The sequence below is a fragment of the Macrobrachium nipponense genome, chromosome 36 (genome assembly GCF_015104395.2).
Source record: "Macrobrachium nipponense isolate FS-2020 chromosome 36, ASM1510439v2, whole genome shotgun sequence".
Taxonomy (NCBI): Eukaryota; Metazoa; Arthropoda; class Malacostraca; order Decapoda; family Palaemonidae; genus Macrobrachium; species Macrobrachium nipponense.
In genome coordinates, this window is record NC_087220.1 from 61,642,810 (window position 1) to 61,664,021 (window position 21,212).

Here is a 21,212-nt window from a genome sequence, read left to right on the forward strand (position 1 = left end):
AGTATCACGTGTAAACTCACCGGTAAAAACCACTCAACACAAATAAATTGACAGTAAAAGCAAGATATTGTCCTTAAGGTGAACCACGTGTTGAGTTTCAAGGATGACACTAGGCTACGTCATTACGTCCACAGTGGACGAAAGTTAACCATTTTATAACGATTTTTTAATCATAAACAAAACACATGCTTGTTTCAACGGACTCCTTCAAAACGTAAAGACAATGAGCGTCACGGTCACTAAATTAATTTTACGTTATACTAATATGACACTAATCATATATAGAGATTTAATTTATTAGGTCACGCAGGTCATCAGTACCAAATTCAGATAATAGACTATGTGATGTGTAACCACAATCAGAACATATGTAAAATTGAACGCGTCTGTTATTCAAATTGTCATAATCGAATGTTATGATCACTCGAAATAGTCGACTTAAAAGGACATTAATACGACCAAAATTATATCAATTAGGTCACGCGGGTTACCAGTACCAAATTAAGGCGATAAGTATGTAATGTGTGAACACAGTCGGGACGTATGTTCAACTGAACGCATCTGTTACTCAAAATGTAAACAATGAAGCCTCGTGGCCATTCATACGAGTCGTGTAACGGTGACATTAATCTTGAAAAATTTGTATTTATCTGGTCACGTGGGTCTTCAGTACCAAACTCAAATACCAGCTCGTTGATGTGACCTTTATTCTGTATCAAGAGGTCAAGCCATCGTACTTTTTGGGGAATTTAGACTGCAGTTTGAGAGTTTTACCTAGCTAGATCCTGGCAACATGGGAGACTCCATCTGAAACTGAACTGTGAGTATTAGGTTTATCTTTGGGTTAATACCATCGTATGATGTACACAATTAGCTAGTTAGTTGCGAGGAAAGATGGCTGATTCTTTATAAGGGAGTGATTTGACATCTGAATGAAATTTAGCCTCTTGTGGTTAGCCTAGGAAATGTCTAATGTAGGTATAGCCTATGCCTGTGATGTAATTCAAACTGGAATTTTAAGCAGTAGGTCTCTCGGTTTAAATCCCACCGAGAACAGCAATAAATGTATAGCTATTAAATAAGTATACTGTAGATATACATGTAGTATACATTGATGAGTAGATACTAGCTACTACTACATATTTGTAAATACACAAATGCGTGCTTGTAATTAGCCTACGTTTATCAACTATATAGCCTAGGTAGTCAGTTATGTTACATTCATTTGCAGAACATTCATTAGCAGAAATGAGGAAATGAGAGTAAGATCGAATTAAAACGTTTTCTCAGCTGCTGAAATTGAGCAAAAAATGGACGAAGAAATGTTGTTGACACAGTTTTACAGCTCACGGTATCCGGAGAATGTAAACAGTTGGAGTCAGACACACTCTCTCTCTCTCTCTCTCTCTCTCTCTCTCTCTCTCTCTCTCTCTCTCTCTCTCTCTCTCTCTCAGTCATTTTTGCTTCTGGCCTGTTCTTTAGAATACAAGGAAGAATAGAAGTTGGATGGTTTGTACAATCTCTCTCTCTCTCTCTCTCTCTCTCTCTCTCTCTCTCTCTCTCTCTCTCTCTCTCTCTCTCTCTCATTTTTGCTTCTAGCCTGTTCTTTAGAATACAAGGAAGAATAGAAGGTTGATGGTTTGTACAATCTCTCTCTCTCTCTCTCTCTCTCTCTCTCTCTCTCTCTCTCTCTCTCATTTTTAGCTTCTGGCCTGTTCTTTAGAATACAAGGAAGAATAGAAGTTGGATGGTTTGTACAATCTCTCTCTCTCTCTCTCTCTCTCTCTCTCTCTTTGCTTCTGGCCTGTTCTTAATAAGATACAAGGAAGAAATAGAAGTTGAAAATTGGTGGTTTGTACAATCTCCCTCTCTCTCTCTCTCTCTCTCTCTCTCAATCTCTACGTCTCTCTCTCCTCTTCTCTCTCTCTCTCTCTCATCATTTTTGTTTCTGGCCTGTTCTTTAGAATACAAGGAAGAATAGAAGGTGGATGGTTTGTACAATCTCTCTCTCTCTCTTCTCTCTCTCTCTCAGTCATTTTTGTTTCCTGGCCTTGTTTCTTTAGAAATACAAGGAAGAATAGAGGTTGATGGTTTGTACAACTATCCGCTCTCTCTCGCTCTCTCTCTCTCTTCTCTCTCAGTCATTTTTGTTTTTTTGGCCTGTTTCTTTAAAAGGAATAAAAGGAAGAATGGAAGGTTGATGGTTTGTACAAAGGTTATCTCTCTTCTCTCTCCTCCTCTCTCTCTCTCTCTCTCCAAACAGCCCAAGTTAAACGAACTATCCAGCGGGCAGGGGACCATGCTACCATTAGGGCAGACTTAGTAGTACTCTTCAACGAGAACGAGTCTGGGTGACGATTTACAAATTCATGCTTCGAAAAGGTTAATGCCGCTACCATTCAGATCAGTTGCTAATCTATCCACCCATATATATATATATATATATATAGAGAATATTATATTATATTATATATATATATATATATTAAATATATATATATATATATATAAGTCTTTAATTAAGGTTACCAAGTTACTGGCCCAGTCTAAGATTAGAATCTCTCTCGCTCTCTCTCTCTCTCTCCTTGACATGGAGGGAAGAACATGACATCGATTGTGCAGTAAGAGAAGAATCTGCAGCCTGGACGTAGCAGGATAAAAGCTCAAATTGGAAATTATATATAATATTATTATATATATATATATATATATTATATCTATATATATATATATATATATATATGTTTATATATAACATATAGTTATAATTCATTTGTTAATTTTTATAATGGTAATATATTTTGAAATATCCGCATTTTAAGGATAAATAACTTATAATAATACTAGTAACCATAATAATAATAATAATAATAATAATAATAATTTTATTAATAATATAAAAAATTGTTCCCATCACAACACCTCTGTACGTATCAGCAAAGCATCCTTTTAAACCGTCTGTTGTCCGCACTATAGTGCTAAGGAGAAAAGGGTAACAAAACAAAGGCGTGGAGGGTCTGGTAGAAGGGGTGGGAGACGGCCCTGTTCTGGAGGAGCGAAATATATATATATTGCCATTTCCCCCTCCCTCTCTATTCCCCATCTTCCCCTCTCCCCTAGGGACGGATTCTCTCTCTCTCTCTCTCTCTCTCTCTCTCTCTCTCTCTCTCTCTCTCTCTCTCTCTCTCTCTCTCTCTAAGAAATACCGGTGATCCATGAGAGGGGGACGGATGCTGTTGCTCAAATGTTTCGCTGAATAGCGAATTGACTCGTGATGTGATGAGTCTGGGTGCAAGGTGAATGTTTTGTAATAATTTGCTCACTTTTATCCTATTTAGCTTATTTATTCTATCATATTATCTATATTTAACATTTTCCCCCTAAAAAGGGGTGGCCTTAGGGAGATGAATAGGACTGTGGTCACTGAAAAATTCATCTTTTATCGATGGGGAATCGAGTACGAACGAGCGAGCAGGAAACTTCCCCAAAGATTAGGTGCCTATAGCGTATATATATATATATATATATATATATATATATATATAATATATATATACACACATTTTAACGAGTCACTACCCCTTTTTTATTTTAAAGCGATCGCTCGAGGGCAAAATGCGCGCATGTGGTCGAGTGTTTGCAATGGGAATTTTCATTATTCGTTTCGCCTGACAACGACTTGACGAGTGGGGAAAACTGTTGAGTAAATACGAGGGGGAGAACGAATCAGAATTCAAGATGTCCTACATATTAATATTTACAAATTTACCAACGTGTGGAGAGAGAGAGAAAGAGAGAGCTGAGCAAGTGCTGAGGTAGCCAATTGTTCCGATAAATCTCTGCGTGCCAACTTGTTTGCAAACGGGGCGTTTTTTTTTCTTTCTTTTTTAACAAACGTTCGTGACAGACGGCCTGCTGATTATAATGAACGACTGTTTTGACGAAAGGGTTTCGTGTGTATTCGCGTCTTATCTCCGTCCCTATGGTGTTTAGTCATGGGGAAATATCGCTGCAGGATTTGATATGGAGGCGATGGGAATGGTTTTGTTGGAGATAAGCTAGAGTTTACCTCATCAAATCTCCATAATTGTAGGCGATTTCTGCCATTGTTGTCTCATGTCATATGCCTATGGATTACATTAGATTCATTAACGTAATAGTACCATAAATACAACATTTTTTATCGCGAAAATAACCGTTATTTTAAAAATATTGTAGATGGACTTTCAACGGCGTGAAAAGCAAAAGGCGGTTTACAGCGAACGGTCCCTTTTATACGCGGCTGAATGTTTTTCTTCTTTTTTTTACTTCGAAAGCACGATCGAAGATTGCTTATTTCCCGAAGGTTATTCGCAGCCGGTAACCTTGACTCAGTTCTGCGCCGAGGGGCACCGACACGATCCTGCAGTCTTTTTAAGGCCGCCACCAGCAGTTGCAGAAGCTATATCTCCTCCTGGAACCATTTGCATTTTCACGAAGATGGGAAGAGTCTGTTCCTTCCATTATTCTATCTCATCATCAAAGATCTCCCTCCATTGCTCATTCTCTCGCCCCTCCCTTTAACAACCTGCCACCCTTCTCAAATGCCGCTCATTTCCCCTCTCCCCCCTCCCCTTATTTTTTTCCCCTCTGATTCATCGCCCCTTTCCATTGAGTTACCCTCCCACCCCTTCGTTCGCCATCCCACTAACCCATTCCTCCTCTTTCCCCATTCTTCCCTCACCCTCCTCCTCCTCCTCTTCCAGCGAGCGGGCTTTCCGTCCCTATTCCTCCGCCGTCATGTCCCCTCTAACCCTCTGCCCCTGCCCCTCCCCTCCTTCGCAGGGAGTAGGAACTACTTTCATTACACATGACTCGTTCGATTCTTCTTCCCTCCTCCCTTCCCCTCGGATATTTTTTTACCAGTTTCCCCTCTCTCTCTCTTTCGTTTCGTAATCCTCTCGTGTTGTGCTCTTCCCTCCTTGTCTCCTTTTGCGTTGTCGACTGTCCTCTCTCTCTCTCTCTCTCTCTCTCTTTTATTGTCTCTTTATTTTCCTCTCATTTCGCCTCTTAGCGCCATTTTCATTATCGCCGGTTCGTATATCGTATTGCCATTATTAGTGCAAGTATGGCTAGACCCTTCTTTTCGTATTCTCTCGTTAATTCTCGAGTATGGTCGTAATTTCGTGTCGTGTTTTCAACTCGAATCGATTTTCAAGTTGGCGAATTGTGTATACGGTTACACTGTTCATACACACACACACACGTGCACGGCGGACGGCTAATGTTAAACCTAATGGCGATTATTTGTGTCTCATTCACGGAGAAAATTAATGAGTCTCCCATTCCGGATTACTTTGTGAGGTTATGGATTACATAGGATTCACCCATCGATGAGTAGCCATAGGTGACGTTTGCAAGCTTTCTTAGCAACAGAGCTCTCTCTCTCTCTCTCTCTCTCTCTCTCGACCGGACGACGACATCCTTTGTTTTTATGTGGAATAGGGAGCGTTAGTGTTGACATAGGTCTCATGGCAAGGTCTCTCTCTCTCTCTCTCTCTCTCTCTCTCAGAAGTTTTCTATCTTTCCAGATCTCGGTTCTTTGAAGGGAATTTAAAAGTTCTAAATAGATCGCTGGAGATATTTGACTTAAGAAAATCGATATAACGCCAACAGAGACTCAGGAGAGAGAGAGAGAGAGAGAGAGAGAGAGAGAGAGAGAGAGAGAGAGAGAGAGAGAGAGAGGTGCCTAGACCAACAATGCATTAAACGAACCCCTGAACCAATAAAGTATGTATATTAGGGTTAAATCTACGTACGTAGAGAGGAGACGCAGGGACTTGACGTCTTTTCAATGTGAAGGTGTCTGATACGTGTCTTTTTTTTTAATGATGATAGTACTATTACTAATAGTATTAGTGGTACTACAGTAGTGGTATTGGCCGGTGCCTGAAGTAAATAATAGACTACTTATGGTCCTAATGATAGTAATAATTATCATAATACCACTAATGGTGTTAGTGGTACTAGTGGGACATTAGTTGTATTGATACATAAGTAATTAGTACTATTGGTACTGATGATAGGTAATAATGATGATAATAACGACAAGAGCACTGATGATAGTACTATTACTTATAGGACTGATAGCACTATTACTAATAGGACTATTAATACGGATGTGGTATTGATGTATGAAGTGAACAGTTACTTATGGTACTAATGATAGGTAAAATTAATGATAATGATTAGAGCAGAGATGAAGTTTGGCAAATATATTATTGGATATATATTTCAACAAATATTCGCAATAAGTCTAGACTGATATGTAGAAGATTCCCTCAGCCGGTTAAGCTGGGTCGTAAATTGTATTACGGGCATTTGTACGAATGAGGAATTTGAACCGCATACATCAGATGTCTGTGGATTTCATGTCGTGTTCCACATTCTCTTGGCCATGCCAGGAATGTAATTCATTCGCAGCTGTCTTGAACGGATATATATTCACCTTCTTCATGAATCATAAACGGCTGTTTTTATGAGTCACTCGTGTTGTGATAACCTAACGCATATATATAGAGCGATTTTTTTTATCGTTATCTAGCAATATCAAGAATCAGTTTATCGAGCAGGGTGTGACAAGAGAAGCATTTGTCACTGTCATATCCTTAAGATACGGAAATAGTCAAATGAAACTAATATGTTTATAAATGAAAATGAATCAACAAAACTCAAGGCAAAATGGCTGCGTTTTTTTAAATGTAACCGGTGTGGCTCTTGATTTCATATCCGATTTCTTTGCTTGCTTGCTTGCTTGAGAGAGAGAGAGAGAGAGAGAGAGAGAGAGAGAGAGAGAGAGAGAGAGAGTCGTGTCAGCAATAAAGAAAGAAAAACGTTTTCTTATCATTTGTGTCCAAAGACCTTGACGAATTGTAAATGTAAACAACAGAATTGGGAGATAACGACTAGATGACGTTGGAGTTTCGTCTTTACTTATGAATAATATAGAGCCTGGATTCGTATTATTGCTTCCCATATTTTTATAGGGTTGCTGTGACTGCTTTAATGAAATAGTGGTGCAACATCAGGATAATATTACAGTACAATCTCTACTTACCCATACCATCTTGTCCTTAATGTTTACTTCAGGATAAGACATTGCAGGTAGTATGTTGATAAGGTCTGTGGACACCTTAATAATAGGTAGTAATAATTAACATAAACTTGGGCACTGAAAGCTAATCTGAGGAATAGTGTTTTTTTTTCTCTGTTTTAATGCAAATAAGGGACTTAGAGCCTAGGAAGAAGTATGTATTAGAGCAGTCAAGTATTACAAATATATTAGCATTAGACGCAGTAGCTATTGAAGGAATTCATTGCCTTCTCATATTAAACATATATATATAGTGAATTGTCGCCGATTACAATTGGTCTTTTGCAAAGACATGTCACAGAAATGTAATTCTTTTGAAGTGCCAAGGATGGAAGGATCCTAGTGTAAGGGCAGCCTTAAATTTTAAGTTTTTTAATGCAGTTTCATGGTGGCCTACAAGTGTCATGGTCGTAAGTCCTCTCTATTCATGCAACAAAATGAAATTAACAATTTTTTTTTTTCACATAAGGGCATTCTGTTGTGCGCTGTCTTGCAAGTTAAATGTCATTTTTTGATCTTGTCATATGAATGTACCCAAAGACTTCAAACTGTCTTGTCACAGCCATTTAAGTGAAGATCATCCTAAAACTTGAATAAAGCCAGAGTTTTACCACAACCACACTTAAGCTTCGTGTACACTGTTGATTAAAAATCTAGCTAAACTTGGTTTGATCTACAGAGATTACTCTTAAAGTGTGTGTACACTAGTCAACCATTTACTCTCATAACTTTATATCTAGAGTAGTGTGAGACTAGCAAGATTAATCTACCACTCATGTACACTATCATAAAGTTGGGGAGTGACTCTCAGTCAGGATCCATATTCGTGACTGGTAACATGTCACGGTCAAGGAAACTACTTGCAGCAGCATTAGTTTTATCAAGGAATTTGAAGAAAAAGAAGAGAAGGCAAATATAGGTTAGACAATGGATATCTAGACGAGATGAAGAAGGGTTGCATGCATAGCTATTGCAAGAACTGATCATTGAAGATGATAAAGAGTATAAGAATTTTTTACGTATGTCACGTGAAGATTATGATTATCTGCTTGAAAAGGTGACACCCAAAATTATGAAGCGTGATACTCATTTAAGGAAAGCAATCTCCCCTTCAGAAAGATTAACTCTCATACTTAGATTCTTAGCATCAGCATCTGGTAAGTACAATGTATAAAAGAAAAAAAATGTTCTTCTAGAATAAACATATTTATTATCAAATTATACTGAGAAACTATACAGCAGTAATTAAAAAAATTATATACAGCAACCGCTTTCTTTTCTCTTTCAATGCTACATTCCAAAGTTCAGGGAATCTTTCGTATTGCTGGATTAAAATCATTGTCTGAGTGCTATCCCATTTGTATTTATGGTTAGATGCCATGACTATTCCAGCATGCGTCTAGCTATACTGATTACTCTATACAGTTGGGCAGAAGCACCTAGAGTAGTCTCGTAGAGAACTCTCGACCACGTGTTCACTAGTATTCTAGGTAGACTAAAAACAACCCTAGCGAGAGCTGAGAGTAACTATAGCTAGAGTGCTCTCGTTTCTGTGTACACTATCTAGAGAGGTCTCCCTAGAGCAAATCTAGCAAAAAAATCTACAGTTTACACTAAGCATTATAAGTGCAGAGACCTTATTTTGCAATTGAATGATATAACCACTTTTTTTCTTCAGGTTTTAATCCTTGAAATCAAAATTCTCCATTTCAGCGTGACTTATGTGCCTGAAACCCTCCCTCCAAATATCCAAAGATTATTGTTAATGGATATTTTAACTAGACCAACAAGTCAAAACACTGAGTGCCCAGAGGGGTGAAAATCAGAGAAAACTGGAGCAGGACAAATTTTTAAGTTGAATAGGTAGGCGAGAAGATACCAGAGACCACAAATTGAAAGTGAAATGGTGGAACCAATGCAGCTGCGGCTGAAAGAATGCTAGAGACTCAAAAAGTAATGCTTAATGTTATGTACAAGGAACACCGTAACAAATATTCTACAAGACTTGGTGTGCTTCACAGACTCTTCTTTTGGTTTCTTCCTTCTTCGACCTAATTTTCTTCCATATCATGAAACTATGAGGTGATCACATTCTCATATAAGGGACAATTTTTCTGTTAACAGACTAATAAAGTATGTCAAAGACAAGATACTCAGTAATTGGTGTCCTCGTTAAAAAGGGTTCGTGTTAGAAGGCTTATCATGGCCTTCAAAACACACCAGTCCTTCAGTTGGCAGTCAGATTACTCTGAATGCACAGTAAGAGCAGCAGGGTACTCACTCTTCCTTCAAGAATATTCACTGGAAATTACAAAGAAATGGATCTTTTCTAGATAGAAGTTGTTGTTGTATGGTGCTTTTACGTTGCATGGAACCAGTGGTTATTCAGCAACGGGACCAACGGCTTTAACGTGACTTCCGAACCACGTCGAGAGTGAACTTCTATCACCAGAAATACATCTCTCTCACTCCTCAATGGAATGGCTGAGAATCAAACCCGCGACCACCGAGGTGGGACGCTAATACCATACCATAACCATGCCGCTGAGGCGCTTTTTCTAGATTGTGACCCTCAGCTAAGTTTTGGGGTCTTTATCTAGGACTATTATTTCCTAGGAGTCATTATCTTTATGATATTTACAGTATTTTGTTTACATTTTTACGGTCATCCCTAATGGGCTTGTACTAAACACACTGCAAAGGCGGATAGTACATCCCAGGTTAAAATAAAACCCTTTTGGGTGTCAGAATCAAGGATGGGTTCGGTAAAACTTTACTGGCTGGCAAAGGCTTCAATAAGATATGTATTATAAATCCTTGTAAAATTTTTATTAGAAATCTTACAGACATATGCATAATGAAACAGCCATGTCAAAACCCCTCCCCCCCTTCTCTCTTTCATACCTAAAAACTTAATCAGCAACCAACAAGAATTTAACAGATCAACTTTATCTCACTTGCAACAAATGAACAAACATATATTTCAGGAAAAGCTGAATATCCACAGAGCAATTTTAGTCATAATAGTATTATGATGAAACTTGTTATCCAATACTGGTTTGTCACATATCTGGGTGAAATGATTTAAATTACAGATGATGTACAAAGTAAGAAATTTTGAGTGAAACTTGATAGAAATCAAGAAATCTTCAAGAATGGAAACAATGTAACTGGTTAAGATAAAAACAGCATTGATGCTTCCGTCCACACTACAGAAATAAGCCGTTATATTGAGACTTGATAACGTTATTTTAATCACAGGCTCAGAAGTGATTCCTCTATTATAAAACCATTTTTGATTTTCTTCCATACTTGAGGTAGCTTAGCAAGACATTTCAATCCTTATATGAGGAGTAAAATAATTTGCAAGAATATCAGCTCTCAATTAAGTTACAGTACATAAATGTCACCTTCAAATAAGCATCCTAGTACATGAAAGAAAAGCTTTTTTGGTAGCATTTCAAAATTACTCATAATCTGTTAAGGAGATAATTTTTTACATGGTAAATTTTCAAGCAATCCAAAGTATTGTGTAAGAAGTAGAGATTAAATGGCAAAGTTCACATAACTTAAAATGATACAACCTCCAATCTAAATAAAGCACATACAGGCTACATAAACATATTAGTCAATGTACCAACTTATATCGTGGCTACTTTATAAATCGCACATATATATATCTGGAGTTTAAACATCTTGAAATATCTCTTGAATGAAACCTACTTTGGATGAGGAGTCACCTCTAGGCCTGTGAAATAATTTCATCTAATTGCAACAGCCCAAATTACACTTATCTCCACCTTGCCTCCAAGGTCATCCCACTGAGATATATAATTATGTACACACATACTATTACGAAACAGAAAAAGCAACAGAAGTGATCACCACAAACCAGTAAACGTCACCAAGACCAAGTTCTTAGGGAAGGGGAAAAAATAGATTTTAGATAAAGAGTCGATAACCTTAAACAAAATTTATGGTTACCAGATCGAAATAATAAATAAAATTTGACTTTCTCTATTTTAACAGCTGAATTTAAAAATTAAACACCTATGAATTTATTCCTTGCTATGTATTAATTACTCTTATTCCGGATTAATAGTAACTCCTCGTCTTATCTGTCCCCAACCAATTAACCTGTAAATGAGTAAAATTGTGTCAGAACAAGATTTCATAATATGAAGATGCAGAAATATCAAATAGGAATTCATACTCTGAAAAACTTTCCAAAATCTAATGTAACAATACTTCATCTCATAAAAAAACTGGTCAAATTTTTAAAACTCAGATTGCATAAACAAATGTCCTCATATCTAAAATACACTCCATACACAAACATTTAATACAGAGGACTTAAAAAGTACATAAATCTTTAACAGTCTGTCTATATTAATTAAGGAAATAATCCTCAGTGAATATGGGTGCACTTACCTCCAATGTTTATCAATTCTCCTAGAAAGTGCAATCTTTTCACCTTCTTCAGTACACACTGGGTTAGTGAGAGTGATCTTCGCCAAATCAGCTTTGACAGCCAATACTCTTCCACCAGTGGATAGAGAGCCTATGTTGACCATCAGCATTTCATTCTTGGCTAGTTTTTGAACCTACAATGGTAATCCAAGGTTATAAAAAAACCACTGGATGATTCATTTTGGTAAAATGTATAAAAATTTAAAAGTAACCAACAGTTACTGAGCTAAAACCATTTTACAGAAAATATATGAAATGTTTCATGGTTTAGATTATCATCATCTAGTATTATGGATGACATGACTCAAAATATGTCAAGACATGTGGAATGAACTGCAAGGCATCAATGATTTACATTATGTAAAGTGCACAAGCAAAAATAAAATATAAAGAATCTTATGGCATCTGTCAAAAGGAAGAAGAAAGGCTTTTACCTTCGCTCCTTTTTTATCGCCTTCTGTGCGAACACCAAGCAAACGCCTGAGGAGGAAGTAGGAAATCTCAAGCTCAGTGAAGATTTCTGGAAGTGAGCCCACAGCACCCAAAACTTGACCAACCATACGATCAGCACGGCAAAGTGTCGGGTCAATCTTTGTGCCTACACCTATTGAAAAATGACATTTGGGCAAAATGAAAATAAACATAAAAGTGACATTATTATTAAATGATTCAACCAAACCATTCAACTCAACCTTAACCCAGCAGTTAGCATGAAGGGTTTGTTCTTAATATTAGTCATTTATGAAAAAGCTGAACTGAGGACTGATATAATTTGTTTATATATAAAATTGCTGTAAATCCTAAAAATGAAGTGTTTTTCAGACATTAGTGTGAATTTTGTAGTGTTAAGCTTCAACATATACCAAATTACATAGGGGTAATCTACGCTTCCCTAGCTTCAGCTGTTCTTGAATCATCTCTGAAAAAACAAAAACCTAACACTACCTGGCTCACGTGGTGTGACTCAGTCTGACCTACTATTGGCCTTTATTTTCCCAGCCATACTAGCGTTTGCACATTCCAAGTCACTTCTTTTTCATCCATACTGTTTTCTCTATTCTTTGTGATTGGGAGTATGAACTCCCCATGCCTAGTAATTGTCTGACCTTATTTGCAGCATCTAGTGGTGCTTTTACAAGTATGAAGTTAATATCGCTGATTCTGTGCACTTGAGTTTTAGTTTTTGTCTCTTGGTGCAGGACAAAGGAGTGACGGAACAAAATGTATAGTCTGCTGTGTGTTGATGTTCAAGGGTATAAGTAATGCTTGGGAATAAGTTATTCAATGGTATTTGACAAAACCTCCATACATATTGGTATAAGTCCACTAGGAAGACACAATAATTAGGACTTTGAGGCAAGAGTGGAGAAAAGTTGGAAGTGGTTCAGCATTGTTGACTTTAATAACTCAAAAGCAATTTATGACCTGTACGAGCTGTATGGAAGATTTTTAATGCTATGTCAAATGCCAAGCTATGTCATAATTGCTCAAGTTAAACAAACCATTATCATAAAATGGCTTCCTTTCAACAACAGCAGCAGTACAATTAATTGTAATCTATTTCATCTTAAATAAACTAACAATTATGGGTAACAACAGTAGTGATGAATCTACTCGTCTTAAGCTTAAATTATGATTCAAGTATTCTCACTGGTAAATTAAAACAAAATTAACATAAAAAAAAAGAAAAAAAAGACTTGGTTAAAAAAAAAAGGACTCATACCAAGTCATACCAACTACTTACCAATTAATCCACCAGGAACAGCAAACTGAAGTTCATTAGATTCTGTGTATAACGATATTATTCTTGATCGAATTGGTTTACAAACCACTCTTCCTGATTCGGGATCGCGGGAGATGATTCCAGGTCGAACTTCAATCTCTTGACCAACCTGTAAGTACAATCATTTAAGCTAATTGTTCTGAATGATGACTTGTGGCCTGTATCTGATATATATAAATATCTCATATCTCAAGAAATTACACCACTTGTATAAAGATATCCACAAGATTGTAGGGCCATTTTCAACCTCCAAAATGGTTGGATAAAACAGATATCTTTTTAATTCAGAAGTAAAACATAATTGAAGTTATTGATAGCTGAATAAAAATTGGCCAAAATGAATGGGAACACCTACTGTAGAAATGCCTCAACATGAATATTAGCATGAAACAGTTTCATTTTTATAAAACCCTTGAAGGGAAAATCTGATGTATATTACAGATGCTATTGATGGCAATTAACGATACATTGAATCAATAAGTAGTTTGATGAGAAAACAGTTTTGTTAACACTTGAAGACACAACCATAACTAACCAAATTTTTAAACAGCAATCTTCTAATCACAGTTTCAAGCATAAATGTCTTCAAACCAGGATAATGTGTGGGGTTGGCAATGACTTGCAATGACTCGGAAATGTTCATATACTGTCTGTCATTTTATGGGTATAATTTATAAGATGTAATCAAATTTATAAGATGCAATCATCAACCATTTTACCTTAAGAACTCCTCTTAGAATTGATCCACCAGCTACACCACCCTTCAAATCCTCTACTTCACAGCCTGGTTTGTTGACATCGAAGGATCTAATGACAATCAGCCGTGGGGTTGCCAAGAAATCACGGTCAGGAATAGGAATCTTTTTCATGATGTATTCACATACGACGTCTATGTTCAACTTGAGCTGTGCGGATATGGGTATGACTGGCGCTCCTTCTGCGACTGTACCTGTTATTTAAAATGAAAGCCTGTAAATGGCAGCAATCATATTCAACTCCAACAGCTCTGTTGGCAAGTGATGCTTAAAATGTAAATATGTGTACTAAAACATAACACCAATAGAAATTTAATCCAGCAGCAATGTAACAAATATAATGGAATAAATTTGTTTATTTAATATGTTACTAGCAACAAAGGGATCCCAATTAGTACTAGTATGTACTTCAGTGGGACACTTGAATTTTACTCGTGATGGTCACGTCCTGAATACTTTACAACACAACAAAACTGAAATACGACTTATTAAGCAAATTGTAACACTGACATGAGGTTTCCTTCATATATAATACAAAATTACAGTACGCTACAATTTAATACATTACATACTGGCTTAATACTTCATAATAATATGAACTTGACAAGGTACAAAAGAAACCTAAAATAATAGTAAAAGACAAAAATGCAATGCCACTGAGAGTCGTAAGGAATCCACAAACTACTTTTAATGGTCCCTGCAGAATGCTGGTCGAGGTATAATGTATGCAGTAATCCCAGAGAAGATGGATAATCTATATCAAATCCTCTTCTAAAGTTAAGCCTTATATTTTCAATGTCCAGAGTGATAACAAGACATGATGTGGTAGTTAATCTTCACTTTTCGTTTGGCATGTAAAAAAAAAAAGAATGTAAGGAAAAAAGCTACATTAACTCCTTACCTTGAATAAACCTTAAAATCTGGTCGTACTGTTCTCGTAGCTGGGATTCCCTGCACAGGTCAATCTTGTTTTGTAGAATTAAAATGTGTTTGAGTTTCATAATTTCAATGGCGGCCAAATGTTCAGATGTCTGAGGCTGGGGACAGGTTTCATTAGCAGCTGTAAGGATGAATCATGTGTCAATTGAAAAAAAACATTTGATTCAAATTAGTGTTGGTATAAATTGTTGAAAGATATACCACTATATCTTTTTTTTACACCATAACCTTATAAAAAATTTATTACCATGACTTCAAAACTGATTCAGTATCAGAAAAGAAAGATCTTGCATTATAACCGAGGTATTTGTATAATCAAATAAGTACACTACTTAAACCTGAAACTTGTGAAACAATTATAGTCTACACCAATCAAAGAAAACCCATATGAAAAAGAACATATTCTTTGTCAAAACAATTTAACTCCTATCTTAAGGTCTCACAGACTTCACTTAAATCAAGATGAGTAAAACTCAACATTTCCAAACTTACCAATTAAGAGGAGTGCAGCATCCATAACAGCAGCGCCGTTCAACATAGTTGCCATCAAAATATCGTGACCTGGACAGTCAACAAAGGATACATGTCTGACTATGCGGAACCTGTGAACAGATATTTGCTCATGTGAATGACAAGTTTTCTAGTACAGTATTCCAGGAGAAAAGACCCTGAAATTGTCCATAATATTGCTAATTCTCCATAGCTTCTTGGTCTTTATTCCTTTGACTAAAATACTCGTGGAAAGGTCTTCCCGATACTGATGCTAAGTTTAACAGAGGCCTAGCTTCTTACCTCAAATTCCCTTCTCTACATATATGATGCACCATAGAAACAGCATTGTAATCTGTGATTTGCTGATTAAGACATGTACTACCTGTGCATTTAAACTTGACTTTCTATAACTTTCTATCATTATTCCGAATTAAAGCTTCCTTTCCAAACAAACTTTTTGATTATAGCACCCATGTGAAGGGCACAGCAAATGTAATGTAAAACACTACTTGCAGCAAATTTGAATGTTGATTTATATATATTTATGGTATGCCAAGCACTGAAGCAACTAAGCATTAAGCGCTGAAAAGGAAATAGACAGTAAAAGGATTGAAAGGTGTTACAGGAGGAAAACCTCAAAGTAGTTGCACTATGAAACAATTGTTAGGAGGGGGTGGGCAGTAAGATGAAAGAAAGAGAATATGAACGGAGGTACAGTAAAAGGAATGCAAGTGGTTCCAGCTAGGGGCCGAAAGGGCGCTGCAAAGAACCTTAAGTAATGCCTATCAGTGGTGCACTGATAACTGCCCCCTACAGGGACGGTAAATTGAAGGAGGAGGAGTAATTCAACTGGAACCCCTACATTAATACATGTATTTTACTACCTTGCTAACTTTTTCTGTACAGGTTGCTATTAAAAGCACCAGGTGCCATGTTCATAAATTGTAGGAATCATACTACTCTATTTCTTGTAGTATCTCAAGCACAAGAGCCCTTTTGTCAACCTACAAAATTTTCATTCAACTCACTCACCTTCCTTGACAATTTGATCTGGCACAGTTGAAGGAATCCTCTTTGTTTGAGCTCGCAGAAATGAAACAAGCAGGCCGTGGGCATTTTGGGTTATCACACTTGTAGATTTTGGCATTTGCATAACCTGGAAGAAAATAGATTCTTATAATGATCTGCTGTGGAAGTGTTTAGATTTTTTGTCTTGTTACCTTAGCTGTGACAAGAGAATCTGAATAACACTCTGAACTGGTCAGGTTAAGGGACTGCAAATGAAGCAACTGACAACCTCTGGTAGACTCATTTTATCTAATGAAGTCATGAAGCATAAGATACCATATTATGTAGGAATACACAAGTTTGAAAAGGTCAGAGCAGATAAAGATACCATATTATGTAGGAATACACAGGTTTGAAAAGGTCTGTGCAAAAAAAAAGCTTCACAGTGTAACCACAACTGGTATGACTGAAATCCAAATTTTTAACAAAGTAGTTTACAGCAACTCAGAACATGCATCATGAATGAATTTAACAGCACCGAGACAATAATCTCATGAAGCGTACCATTAATTTCCCTGGGTAAAGCAAAAGTTCACCCATTAATAACATGATAAAACCATTTTGTTGCATTGTCTGTAATGTCAAGCAACATTACTACTTTACTTACCTAACTTGATTGTGATATTTCTTTCTAATTCATTCTTAAACCTGACAGTTTGTACACCTGATATGGCTTTGACAACTGTGGACTTTCCATGGGCTACATGACCGATGGTACCAATGTTAATAGTAGCTTGCCTACTGATGACTTCGGGCGATAGGGCCGTCAACTTGGTTATATCCTGCGAACGATAAAATTAATGAGAACAAAGTAGTAAGTGTTTTGGGGGCATTACTCTATATGGAGCAAGATAAAATGAGAAGCTGGACAACTACAGAAGCTGAAATCAACAGGGAGAATGCAATAAAACTGTAGACAAAGAATTTTCTGATTTCTCTCCAATTTATTATATCATGTGTACTCTGCAAAATTGCCATATTAAGTTCTCATCCACATATTTTTTCACCCAATTACGTACATCCCAGGGCTTTCTAATTGGTGGATATCCACCCATTTCTTTAAAGAACTGCTCCTTTTTGTCATTAAATCTAAAAACCCTCTAAATATATGTGTATTTTGAAGCTAATGTATCATTAGTGATAAAAGTTTAGATGCACTCTAGCCATGAATCTCAGCTTTTTCTAGAAGCATTCCATTTTCTTTGTTAGTGTCAAGTCTTTGCCCCACACAGAATCACAGATTTTATGCATATATCATGAATTTTTGCCTTCTCACTATTGTTTTTACATAACCTCTTTCTCTTTACAGATTAACCAATGTCATCTGAAGAATGACTTTATGGTTGTGCTGCTCCTAATGTTTTCATAACCACCAAAAAGGGCAGCAACATATTCATTGGCTAAATTTTACTCAACAGGTGAGTACAATATTGATTTCTTCAGGCTGAGTTTTGGGACGTGATGTGCAGTATTAACTTCACACAATCTACGCATCCCTCTGAAAGGAGTAATGCTGTATCACCTCACAACAATGGTTTTAAAGGAAATTACGACCCTCAAGCATTCTGTATCAATGGGATAAAACTTTTCCTGGTAATTCTAGGGAATAACTCCGCATGGACTGCAAGGATTGTTCCCATGAATACGACACCCACTAGGGATTGGGCCGTCAAATGTATTTTGCCGTGTTTAATACTGGCCCCTGGGGGTTAATTACAGTGCAGCCCCAAAAAATAATGGTAAATTCTTAATAAGCAACCCAATACTATAGGAAAATGATATTGTTATGATACAATAAAGTTTTATACATACCTGGCAGATATATACATAGCTATAGACTCCGTCTTCCCGACAGAAGTTCGAATTTCGCGGCACGCGCTACAGAAGGGTCAGGTGATCTACCTGCCTGCCGCTGGGTGGCAGGAATAGGAACCATTCCCGTTTTCTATCAGATTTTCTCTTCCACTTGTCTCCTGAGGGGAGGTTGGGTGGGCGATTAATTGTACGTATATATCTGCCAGGTAAGTATGTATAAAACTTTATTGTATCATAACAATATCATTTTTATACATTCAACTTACCTGTCAGATATATACATAGCTGATTCACACCATTGGAGGAGGGTAAGAGACAGCTAATTACTGAATAGACCGGTAAACAACCTACGTTGTAGGTAATAAATAAATAAAACCTTGGTTCCTATGTGTTTAGACGAAGGGTTGACTTCCTAGCTATTGCTAGGAGTCTGCTTCGTCTCAAGAGCCTCAGCGAGGATGTGACCTATGGCTAAGAGTTCTTGTAGATCTGTCAATGGGGTCTTATCCACTTACTCGACAGAATCTAATGGTCTTTTGTCAATGGGGTCTTATCCACTTACATGACAATACACCTATGCCTAGTGGCATAATTAAGGAGCACAACACCGATCCCGATCCTAACACGAGGGTTTGTGCTTAATTTGAAAAAAGTTATCCCCAAACTCCTTTCAAACAACCCAAAGAAAAAACACTGTTAAAAATGAAAATTAACTCACTAGTTAAGGATCAGTGTCTGCTCCCTATCCCAGCAACGTATCCGTAGACACGTATAACCAAGAGAAGGATCTCTCGTAGGTCAACTTGACCTCCTTTGTGTAATGGGAAGTCAACACAGAGTTGCATCTCCCGTAAGTGACAGCTAATATGTCCTCATGACATATTGTTAGGAAAGAACAAGAATTCATAAAAGCTCGCACTTCATGCGCTTTTAATTCTCAGCTGTTTGAAGGAATCATCAAGTTACTCATGAGGTGCTTAGCGATCACACTTGTTTCAAAGAAGACCAGGGCTATCTTTGAAATGGATCTCTTCTGGATGAAGCCTGGCTGGCGCCTTGCGCCTGGAAGAAGCTTCACGCCTGGCTCCAGACTGGCTCTTTTTGGCGCCTGGCTGGCTCCTCCCCACTTGCTGGCCTGAGGAGAGCACCTCTCTTCGCAAGATGAAGGGCTTTAAGCAGTAACAGCCCCATCCTGACAAGGTTACGTTCGCATGTGCGACATCTTGAGTACCTGGCAGGTGAAGGCTGATCCTGCAAAAAACGTCTCTCCAAATCAAAACATCCTGACAGAGACGAAGTTCCATCCTGACACGGGCAACGGCCGCCTGTGCGACAACTTGTGTCCCTGTCAGGAAACAACTGATCTTGTGACAATCCTCAAAGAGGAGACTCTTGGTGAATTCTATCTCCAAACACGAAAAATCTGGAGATCCTGGAGCCTGGTTGGTGCCTGGCACCTGGCTGGCTCCTGCTGGCTCCTGGGTGGCGCCTTGGAGCCTTTCTAAGGCTAGTTTCTCGCAGCCGGGGTCAGAGAATCTCCATATAGAATAAGAAGAGGTGCTGAAAGAATCTTACAATTCGACAGTCCTTCCATTGTTGGAGCCTCGTCTTCTGAAATTTACTCTAATTTGAGTAGCTCAGAAAGAGATTGATCCTTTTTATCGGATAATTCTTCTGTAGCCCTCCCTTTCTTCTGAATGAGAAGGACTTCTAATCTGTGAGGGACTGAGTGACTTCGCCGCTCTATGTAGGAAAGCATGAGATGTTCTAGTTTCTCAAGGCTTATGGCTCCTGGCGCCTGGAGCCTGTTTCTTGTGCCTGCCCCAAGCTTGGTAGGCGCTTGGAGCCTGAAAGTTGTATATGTATGCTTTATCACATCACCGTGATTCATATAAATAATTCGAACGACAAATAACCTTTAATATCTAATTCATTCCCTCGGAATAGATATACTTTCATATATATGTACCGATGGGGAATTTTTAATTGATAATAATAATTTCGAGCCCCCATGGGATCGAACCACCGTCCAGTTGGACAGGGAACGAAACGGCTATCGAATGATATCTTATTTTGGCAGGCTCCTTGCGCCTGTTTGAATCTTCGATCTTAGAAGGCTCCTAGAAAGGCGTCTTGTGGATGAAGTTGTCCGTGTTAATCCAATTCTCATTCTGTTTAAGTCCACCGGAAGGGACTATTGATTGTAAGGAAAACTTCCTTTCCAGTTACTCATACCCATGACGAGATTTAGTCAGCTACATCCATTAGACGATAGGATATCTAACAGTACGAGAGATAAGTCTTTTCCTCCGAGGAGGATCCTTCTTGAGTACTTCCGTTGCTAACGAGATCTCTTCTTACATGTTGATGAGGTTCCTCGTTGCAGAATCTTCCCTATCCTTGTCCGAAGGAAGGGAAGGAGCTGGAAGTCGAAGGAGACTCCAAGCTGAAATTGGGAAGGACTCCTGATTTCCAGCTCTTTATTTGATTGGCATCCCTCTGAATACCTTCTGGGAAGCATTTCGAGCCCTCATCGCATCCCAAAGACTGTAGGCAAACGTTTAAACCATTACTTCTTCTGTAGATGAAAACGTAAGTACCCTGGCTGGACAACGAAACCTCTATCTGAAAGCGTTGAGTCAGGAATAGAGGGTTTTAGTTCTTTTACCAGAAATACTATGCTGGCAAGAACCCATAGCCGAGTCTCCAGAGAATCTGATGCAAAATTCCAATGCACAAAAAATTCACTTGTCTTCTT

General features: G+C 37.8%; 3 protein-coding genes across 5 annotated transcripts in view; 1 reads left to right on the forward strand and 2 right to left on the reverse strand.

The window, feature by feature from the left end:
• LOC135203765 (forkhead box protein K1-like) overlaps positions 1 to 155 on the reverse strand; it is a 41,339-nt gene extending 41,184 nt beyond the window's left edge. For 2 of the 3 annotated variants that reach the window (XM_064233723.1, XM_064233722.1), the window contains exon 1: positions 21 to 155. The gene's annotated coding sequence lies outside the window, so the exon portion shown is untranslated. The remainder of the gene's footprint in view (positions 1 to 20) is intronic. The other variant, XM_064233725.1, reaches the window with a different exon arrangement.
• A 409-nt stretch (positions 156 to 564) lies between these two features.
• LOC135203469 (protein O-linked-mannose beta-1,2-N-acetylglucosaminyltransferase 1-like) overlaps positions 565 to 21,212 on the forward strand; it is a 38,471-nt gene continuing 17,823 nt past the window's right edge. The window contains exons 1-2 of the mRNA XM_064233193.1: positions 565 to 820; positions 17,949 to 18,057. The gene's annotated coding sequence lies outside the window, so the exon portion shown is untranslated. The remainder of the gene's footprint in view (positions 821 to 17,948; positions 18,058 to 21,212) is intronic.
• The window catches only part of LOC135203767 (eukaryotic translation initiation factor 2 subunit 3-like), a 24,429-nt gene continuing 13,156 nt past the window's right edge, over positions 9,940 to 21,212 (reverse strand). The window contains exons 2-10 of the mRNA XM_064233728.1: positions 17,247 to 17,421; positions 16,604 to 16,727; positions 15,572 to 15,681; positions 15,042 to 15,200; positions 14,105 to 14,334; positions 13,347 to 13,494; positions 12,037 to 12,206; positions 11,564 to 11,736; positions 9,940 to 11,269 (exon numbers count right to left, since the gene is read on the reverse strand). Of these exons, the coding sequence (XP_064089798.1) occupies positions 11,218 to 11,269; positions 11,564 to 11,736; positions 12,037 to 12,206; positions 13,347 to 13,494; positions 14,105 to 14,334; positions 15,042 to 15,200; positions 15,572 to 15,681; positions 16,604 to 16,727; positions 17,247 to 17,421 (1,341 nt within the window). The 3' untranslated portion in view covers positions 9,940 to 11,217. The remainder of the gene's footprint in view (positions 11,270 to 11,563; positions 11,737 to 12,036; positions 12,207 to 13,346; positions 13,495 to 14,104; positions 14,335 to 15,041; positions 15,201 to 15,571; positions 15,682 to 16,603; positions 16,728 to 17,246; positions 17,422 to 21,212) is intronic.